The sequence below is a fragment of the Mus pahari genome, chromosome 1 (assembly GCF_900095145.1).
Source record: "Mus pahari chromosome 1, PAHARI_EIJ_v1.1, whole genome shotgun sequence".
Lineage (NCBI taxonomy): Eukaryota > Metazoa > Chordata > Mammalia > Rodentia > Muridae > Mus > Mus pahari.
In genome coordinates, this window is record NC_034590.1 from 152,592,756 (window position 1) to 152,601,937 (window position 9,182).

The 9,182-nt window shown below is 47.2% G+C and overlaps 1 protein-coding gene across 2 annotated transcripts in view; it reads right to left on the reverse strand.

Moving 5' to 3' along the window:
- Positions 1 to 9,182, reverse strand: part of Tll2 (tolloid like 2) — a 121,521-nt gene that overhangs the window by 75,594 nt on the left and 36,745 nt on the right. The window contains exon 3 of one of the 2 annotated variants that reach the window (XM_021206762.2): positions 3,672 to 3,699. The exons of the other annotated variant lie outside the window; for it this stretch is intronic. Within the exon in view, the coding sequence (XP_021062421.1) occupies positions 3,672 to 3,699 (28 nt within the window). The remainder of the gene's footprint in view (positions 1 to 3,671; positions 3,700 to 9,182) is intronic. 2 annotated transcript variants of the gene reach the window in all.

Consider the following 9,182-nt stretch of genomic DNA (forward strand, 5'->3'; position numbering starts at 1 on the left):
GTAGACCAGGCTGGCCTTGAACCCAGAGATCGACCTGCCTCTGCCTCCCAGGCATGCTCCACCACTGCCAGGCTGACCTTGTATGATTGGTTTAACAACTGAGGCCTTTCTTTACAGTCTCACTAGGAACTGGGGAGGTAGCATTGGGGTTAGACCATCCAACCCCAGAGGAAGCTGTGTCACCCCTAAAATGATGGCACTGTTCCTTGACAGATGAGGCTCAGGATGAGACTACAGGTGGAAGTGCTGTAGAAGAGGAAAGACCGGAGCTGGGCCAGGCTCCATCAGTAAGACGCTCGTCTTGTAAGTGGTAGGACCTGAGTGTCACCCAAGAACCCATGTGAGGAAACACGCTGACAAACAAACCTCTGCACTGAAGGGGCTGAGATGGGAGAGCCCCGGGGCTCACTGACCAGCCAACCTAACCCACTTTGCAAGCTCTGAGCATGTCAGAGGGGCTTTGTCTCTGAAGGAAAGGCAGTGAGTGTTTGAGGAATCACACCTGAGGTTGTCCTCTGGCCTCCACATGCACATGCACACACATGAACAAACCTGTGTGCACACACACATACACACACACACAAACAACAAACAAACAAACATACTTGGGCAACTGGATTCATTCATAGTACAGGGGTATATTCTTCCTAAGGAATTGGCTGAAAGACAAAGAAGGTACACATATACATGTGTACACATGTACACACACACATGCACACATGTATGCACATACATAGAAACATATCGCATACATTTGACCCGTTATTTAATTACCTCTTCAGGGTAACAATATGCAAAGCCTTGTAAATTTCATTAGTCACAGGGGTTTATTCAAACTGTCTCCTTTGCATAAGAAACCCAGGCTTACAGCTGGTCTCTGGGAAAGAAAGCCCTCCAGGCCTTGAAAAGAGAGCTTGCCCTGTCCAAACTCTCTCTGAAACACAGTGGAGGTCAGCGGCCCGTGATGCATGAGGCCAGGCTGCAATATCTCCAACCAGCATCTGCAATTCAATCCCACCGTTTCCTTTATGGAACAATTCACTGAATTCCAAGTTGTTCTTTTTTCTAATTCACCATATAATTCACCTCCCAAGTTCAATTAAGAAGCAATCTGTTAGCAACTTTGGGAGCAAGCTGCTTCCCTTTGCGAAAGTCCAATTTTCTTCCGCTCCCAACAAAAAGTGCCTTAATTACATGCACCAGAATAGACACTGGTGTACACACAACGCCCTTTCATCTCACCATAATTAATGAAATATCAACGATACACATCCGTGATATCCAGGGAGGAGGAGATAGGCTCCTTCAAACCCCAAGGGGACCTTGTTTCATAAATCAATATTGCCCATTTGAATAATAGTGACTATGAATATTCATTAATATGGAAATGCATAAACAAAACTTTAATTATTCCTTCTATTTTCCATTCTTAAAGCATAACATTACTTGATTCTTCGTTTTCTTGTAAACACAATAGCTACTGTTCTTAACTGCAGATTGTACTAAGGGTGCCCTTATAGATAATTATAGCAGAAAATGGCTTTGAGTCAATCAAAGAAGAAAAAGAAAAAAACCCAAGCACAAGATCCTACAAGCCAGTTTACCAGCAGCCCATTCATTTCAGAAAATCTTGGTTGAGCACCTGCCCTGGGAAGCAAACTGGCCCAGGCTCCTGCCCACGCAGCCTGCCTTCATGGTGTCATGCAGCCTGCCTTCATGGTGCCCATGTAGCCTGCCTTCGTGGTGTCTGAGTTCTAGTGGATTAGCATAAATAAGAAGCTCATTTTTTTCAGGGAGGATTTAAGCACTCTGAAAAAAAAAAAAACTGTAACTGAATTTTGTGTAAGACGGTACGTGGCTGTGAACTGGAACTTAAGACAGGGAGACACCTGTGTGCTAAGAGTAAGAAAGAAACCCAAACTTCAAGTTAAGGTCCCAAGAAACACAGAGGAATCTGTGACTGGAGTTTGGGCTCCACTTAAACCTGTCAGGCATAACATGGAGAGGGATTATCTGGAGTCACCTCACCACCTTACCTAACGATCCATTTAACACAGAACAAAGAAGTGTTCCCATTTTATATAAGAAAGAACTGAGATTTGCAATCCCTGAACCAGGCAGTTAGAAGTGGGATTTGCATTCCTATCCGGAGGTTGATCCATCAGAGTCCAGAAACCACACCGTACTCCATGCCTCTGCCCCTCACCTGGATAGGTGTGCCTAAGCCGCCACACCCAGACAAGACCCAGTGGGTGCTCACCTCCACCAGGAACGAGCAAAAGCACCACTGTTCCACTGGGGTTTTAATAATTCACCAGGGGAAAAGGCAAAGCCCCTTTAAAAGGTCGAACCGAGAACAAACAAGACGGTCACTATGGTAATCGATGTGTGATCTTGAGCGAGCCTGTGCCAAGGAGCTTTCAAATTCCAAATGCTACAGAAGGGAAAGGGAAAATGAGTTAAAAGATCATTGCCAGATTTTGTCAATGAAATGATTTAATCCTGGTTGGGGGGGGGCGATAATGACAGGAATTCTGCTACAGTTCCAATGGAAGAGAAACATAAACCGGTAGCATTTCTGTAATTTTATGATACATCAATAGCTTCTAATGCAGGCAATGCTGTGTCTTCAAGGTGTCCGCACTGAGAACTTCGGCAGGAGGACAAGGGTCGCTCATCTCAACCTTAAAAATAGTCTATAGCACCTGTACCCACACTGGGGGAGGGTGCTAAGGCCAACTATGACAGTGCAACAATATGTAACCTTTTTAACTCTTTTATCTGTTTGCAGAATAGAAAAACATAATATTGTAAGGTAAGAAAGTAACATAAAAAACACAAACCAACAGGTTAAGAAATAATGTCTGGTATAACTCAAATAGAATACAGCATGACCCCATAGTCTCATAAAAAGCCCAAAAAACATAGGACAACCATGACTGGCAAAAGCCTCAGGGAGCATTGTGGAGGTCTCTGCTTGGGGACTGTGAGGTAAGCTTTTTGTTTCTTATATGCCTTTTATAACTTCCAAATTTATCCCCCATGATGCTTTTATAATTGAGAATAAAGAATTATTTTTAAAGAACTCCATTCCAATGGATATTTACCAAATAACATGTTTTTTTCACTTCTGCACACATATGTAAGTACAAGTATGCTTGCACACACACACACACACACACACATACAAGTTGCCACATACACACACACATTGACACACACAAACACACACACACACACACACACACACACAAACACACACACACACACACACACTCGTTGCCAGGGAAACTTTCTAGGTGGGGAAAAAAACATGGTTGTGTTTACGCAGATGGGAAAGTCATAGGCCACCCCTCATTCCTTCCATCCCACCCCACTTTTCTCTCTCACCCCTGGAAGAAACAAAGAGTCCACATGTTGGTGAGAAGGCATCTCATTGGTGGGATCCAGAGAAGAAACTGCCAGCACCCTCTCAGGCTTTGCAATACCCGACCTTCTTTTTCTAAGTTCACAGACCAAATATTTGTGTTGTGGCATAGGTTGGTGAAACCTAGAATTTGATCCTGTCCCTCGGCAGCAGAGGATTATGGGAGAAGGTACTTGAGAGAAGACATCACTCTATAACCCAGGCTTAAGTGGAATGTGCTACATAACCCAGGCTGGTCTCAAACTTGTGATTCTGATCCTCTTTCCACAACCCTCTATGATCTGGGATCCCAGGCCAGGGTCACCATTTTGCTTGGTATTGGGCTTCCACTCATCTTGAAGGCTGTATCTGCGTGTGTCTGTTCCCTTACTGGTGGGCGAGTTAACACAGACCCTTTGCTTAGGTATGCTTCACACTTCCAGCTTTCTTCTGCCCCTGGGCTCTGGGTACCACTGTCTACCCACTCCATCTCAGTCACACCCAGCCTGGCCTTGCCTTCTTAGTTGTGTCCACTATCTTTTAGTGTACAAAAACTATCCCACTTTGCAGGGTTCTGACATAAATTAAGAGACAAATAAGACATGCAGTGCACAGAATGACACCTGGCACACAGCCAGCACTCGCTGAATCGGCTCCTATAACTTGGGATGGGGTGCTAAGCACAAACCCAGGGCTTTGTGCATACTAGGCAAGTGCTCTATCACTAAGCCTCAGCCCCAATAAATGACAAAACCATCATCATCAGTATCATTGACTCTCCATCTCTTCCTAAAGTCTGAAGGAGTAGAAATGGGTAGAACAGCCAACCATTTCATACCAGCAGGGCATTTCATACCAGCATCACAAACCAAGATAAAAATTCATGTTCTCCTTAACGGTTAACAAACTCAAGTTCAGACCGAGAAACTCTTGCTGGTACTGACAGTCATTGAAACAGAAGCCTGTCACTGTGACTGGCATCATGTCTCTTCATGCCTGCTCCATGTGGTGCTTGTCTATAACCATGTATAGGTCACACAGATACAGATAACAAAAGGAAAGGCAGACCTTAAGGAAAGTCCCCGGAGGCCAAGTTCTGTGTGGTCATCCTGTTACCCCTGGAAGAATGATGCCGAGGGGCCAAGATTCTCTCTGTAGTTCTCAAGCTGTGGCCTAGCACTCATAGAAGTAACTATCAGTGTTTATCGGGCACTTTGCTAAGTACCGTGCTCCTGTGTGCTGAGTCCTGTGTGTTTTCTCATTTGCCTCTCAGCATGATTGTATAAGGCAGACATTATTGCTAGCTTTCACTGAACTGAAGACTAAAACTTTGAGCGCCTCAACGTTACCCACAGCCACACAGCAGGTAAGAGGCAAACCCAGAGGGTGGTCCTAGTGCCACCCGCTTCTCCTAGTGGCCTTTGTCCTCAAGGACTAGAGATGCCAACCTTGATCATCAATAGCCAATGCCCCAATGAAAGAGATTGGAAAATCCTTGCTTCCTGGACAGCTAGAAGATAACGGGTCACGCTCACAGCCAAGTGCTCCTTGGGTGTATCTCAGGGCAGGTGCTGGAGGCTCAGGGGAGCCTGGTGCATGCTGTGAGATGTGAAGTCTCCATGTGACAGACACAGGCCTCCAAAGAAGAGGAATAGACGGAGAAGGACAGGGAGAAGAAAAGCAGATGAGAAATGGAACCCAAGACTCAAGAGAAGTTTTCCACCTCTCTCTGCCTCCTCAGGGGACCCTACCAGGGGCTGCCTGAACACGGACGTGCCTCAGTCAGAGCTCTTAGCCTCCAAACTGGGGATCAGGCTAGGCAACCATGAAGACGGTCCTTCCTCAGGAATAGAGAATGGTCCTATCTGGGTATAAAGCAAGGTTCTCTTTGCTCTCATTTGAGATCAGAACCACTCTAGAACTCCTCCAGAGCTGTGCAAGGCACCCCCACCATGGCCAGGAGCTAGCTACCTCTTGCTTTGATTCAAGCCAGTTCTGCAATGCAATTGGCCGGTTCCTGGTGTGCAGGAGACATAGCTGTGGGGCAGACATAAGAGTCACGTGGGGAAGGACCTGCGGCTCCCAACCTGGAAGTCTAGGAGGTCTTCCTAAGGGTGGCATTGGAAGACAGGAAGGGGTTTAAGATCTAGGAAAAGGAGGGTCTGGCAGGAACAGAATAGAATGTCCAGTTACACAGCACAGCATTGGGCCTACATGATCTTTGGTAGGTACTTCGTCTCTCAGCCTGTTTTCTCATTAGTGGAATGGTTATCAGAGGATCTAACATCTCACGTGTCAGTAGCAGGACGATGTGTGAGATGTAGCCTCACCGTCATCTTTCGGGTTGCCTCGGGAGGCCTCAGCCTCTTAATCTTGATACCCGCCCTCAGGTCAGGATCTTGCTGGGCCCACCTTCTCTGTCTCCTTCAAACGAGGTTCTCCCTAAAACAGCCTTCGGCCCAGACTCACCCTAGCTTGCCCTCAGCCAAGGCTGCCCCACATGCACAGATAGAATGCTACCCGTGATCTCCAGGGTGTGAGGTGCTGGTGTAGTTTCACCAAGATGGAGCAGGGTGGAGAAAGGACGGGAGAGCAAGACAGATGGAATGAGTGGTCATTCTCCCTCACAGAAATGACTGTTCCGTTTGGGTTCTGTGAAACCCCAGAGGGAAACTGCTACTTCTTCATGGTCCTTTACTGAGAAGATGTTCTTTATATTGGCTTCCAGAAACTTCTGAGAGTCATTTACAAAGGAAGGACTGGCTGGGGTGACAGCAGTGAGATTAGTCCCGAGGACCTCGTGACTAGTAGAAAGACAGGAAGAGAGCAGCAGGGACTGTGGCGTACGGAGAATACACAAGGCTGAAGCAGGATACATTGGAACATGTGTGGGCACCCACAGGCTTCTTAAGAAGGGCTGGCTGAGCCTGAAGGAAGGGCGGGTTGAAATGGGAAGAGCAAGGGAGGGGATTCAGATCATCCAGGCACTGCTATGGGAGTAGGGCAGTCTTAGACCAGTCTGACCCCACCCCACCTATCCAACTCACCTCTCCATCCTCACACCCACTGCTATCCACCCCGAACTGTGCTTCCTGGGCTGTTCCATCTCACGGTCCAGTTCCCTCCGCCATGAGTGTGTTTGGGCTTGCTTCCTCCTGTGATGCCATCATCCCCGTCGCACATCCAAGCAAAACTCCCCAGTATCCCTCAGCCTCTTTCAGGAGGTCATGCCCCTTCTCCATGCTTCATTCACTGTTCTGCACTCTCTTGTCCACTCCCACCCCCAATTCAACAAGCTTCCATAGCGCCTCACACATATAAGTATGGGGGTATGCACTCCTATGTATGGACATATGGAGGTCAGAAAATGTCATCAGCTATCTCCCTCGATCCCTCTCTGCCTTGTTGCCTTGAAGCAGGGTCTCTGACTGAACTAGACCTTAATGTTTTGGCCAGCCTGGATGACCAGCAAGCTCTCGGCATCTACCTGTGTCCACACACCAGGCTATTTATGTGGGTACTGGGGATTAAGACTCTGGTCCTTGAGTTTACAAATCAAGTGCTCCTACCCACTGATGGTGTCCTCCTCCCTGGCCTATGGAACAATTCTCTGTAAGTTTGCCAGTGTGCCATTCCTTCAAAGCTGTCTCCCTTTTGAGGACCAAGAGAACAGCTTGGATCCTTCCAACCACATGGTGCTTACAGCATATGCTCATTACAGCATATTCTCATTACAGCATATGCTCAGCAGGTATGTCCAGGGGCTCGAAAGCTGGCTCAGTGGTTACAAGCACTTGTCGCTCTGGTGGAAGACCAATGTTCAGTCCCAAGCAACCATGCCAAGCAACTCCCAACAACCTGTAATTCCAGTTCCAACCTGGCCTCTGTGGGTATCTGCACATGCACGGTGCATATACAGACATGCAGGCACATGCATATAAATGAACCATACACATGCACAAACATATAAGCATACAAGTGCTTCCAATCCATGTGGACTGAATAAGATTGAGCACGATTCACATGTGTCATCTCAACACTGCAACTGGGGTGAAAGCATTATCGTTCCCGCCCCACCCCATCCCCCCTTTAGCTGAAAGCGAGGCTCAGTGAGGCATGGTCTGCAGACAGCAGCTGCTGCTTGCAGATCTGGGAGCACTTGAGCTCAATCCTTGCCTCTGCTCCCTGGTGGTCCAGCAGAGGAGGAGGGAACACTGGGACAATGTGGAATGTGTTGTTAGGTACTGCTTGGTCTTCAGAAAGAAGATCTAGTCCATCCTCATTATTCACAATGATGTTCTTTAACGTGACTGTGAGCACTAAGCTAGTGAGCCCCTAGTCCAATTCCTAGGGAAGTGAAACACTGTCTTGTGCACAGTGTGGCATTGCCAGCTACATATAACACATATAGCATGATGTATTTTGCGCGCTATCCTGTTTGAGTTTCCAACCACTGGTGGCTGTAATTCCATGTGTGTCTATGCTCAGAGACACCTTATTTGCCATCTCGTACATATTCACCGGCACTGAGGTCTCAGTTAGCGATTGTGTAACTTTGTCCTCAGTGCTAGTCCTGGGTCTCTACAAGGCCTCCTGCAACCTTCCTGAGGTCAGGAGATGCTGGCAGCACTTCAGTACCACAACTGGGTGCCACACTAAATGGCAAAATCACCAGCAAGAAGCACAGAGACTCCAAATGAGTTAAAAGCAATACATGGAACATAGCCACCCACCCTGTGGAAGCTGACCCAGGGAACAGGAGGCAATCAGAAAACATAAGGAGACAGAAGCCCCAAAGAAAGGAAGAGAAGATTCTGATCTCCCTTGGGAGCTGGAGGAGCTCAGAGCTGTGTGGTGGAACAGGGAACAGACCAGACAGACGCCTTCTCAATAGAAGCGTTTAGAGCGTGAGCAGGCATTGCTCAGGCTGCCCTGCACCTGCATGGCGCTAAGAGTATTGGATGGTGCCAGGCAGTGGTGGCGCATGCTTTTAATCACAGCACTTGGGAGGCAGAGGCAGGCGAATTTCTGAGTTTGAAGCCAGCCTGGTCTACAAAGTGAGTTCCAGGACAGCCAAGACTATACAGAGAAACCCTGTCTCAAAAAACAACAAAAAACAAACAAACAAACAAAGAGTATTGGATGGTGATATACTGCTCATGTGCACAGACCACCTAGAGTGGTCAGCAAGATGGCCAGTAGATGATATAGCCAGTGAGTAAAGGTTCCCTGGAGATAGATGCTAAAACACCAGCCCTTGGGCAGTGCCCATCTTATCCTGTAACATCTATACTGTTTCCTAGTGAAGACACATCCATAATGCATACTTAAATGCAGAAATAGAAAACGTTCCTGCATGGACAGAATGCAAACAGATATACATTTAAGCCAATGTGTATACTGGCTGGGATTAAATCCTGAACCGAATCCTGAGTTTGAACTTGGAAGAGCAGAAGGGACTATGAACAGGCAGGGACTAGGATTTCCTCCTGTCCATCCAGAGCTTCGGGAGAAGCTGTAGAAAAATTCTATGCCATGCCCTTTGCAGAGAGGCCCAATAAAGATTTACAGATATCTCAAAGGGCAAGTTCCCCATGCTAAATCACAGAAAGAGTAGCAAGAATTTCAGGAAATCAAAGAATTTGAGAAAGAAAGCAGCCCCAAGCCGTCTCTCGGGCAGGAACATCTCAGGATCAAGACCATCCTGGACTACGTAGTGCACATGTACAGAGAGAGAGAGAGAGAGAGAGAGAGAGAGAGAGAGAGAGAGAGAGAG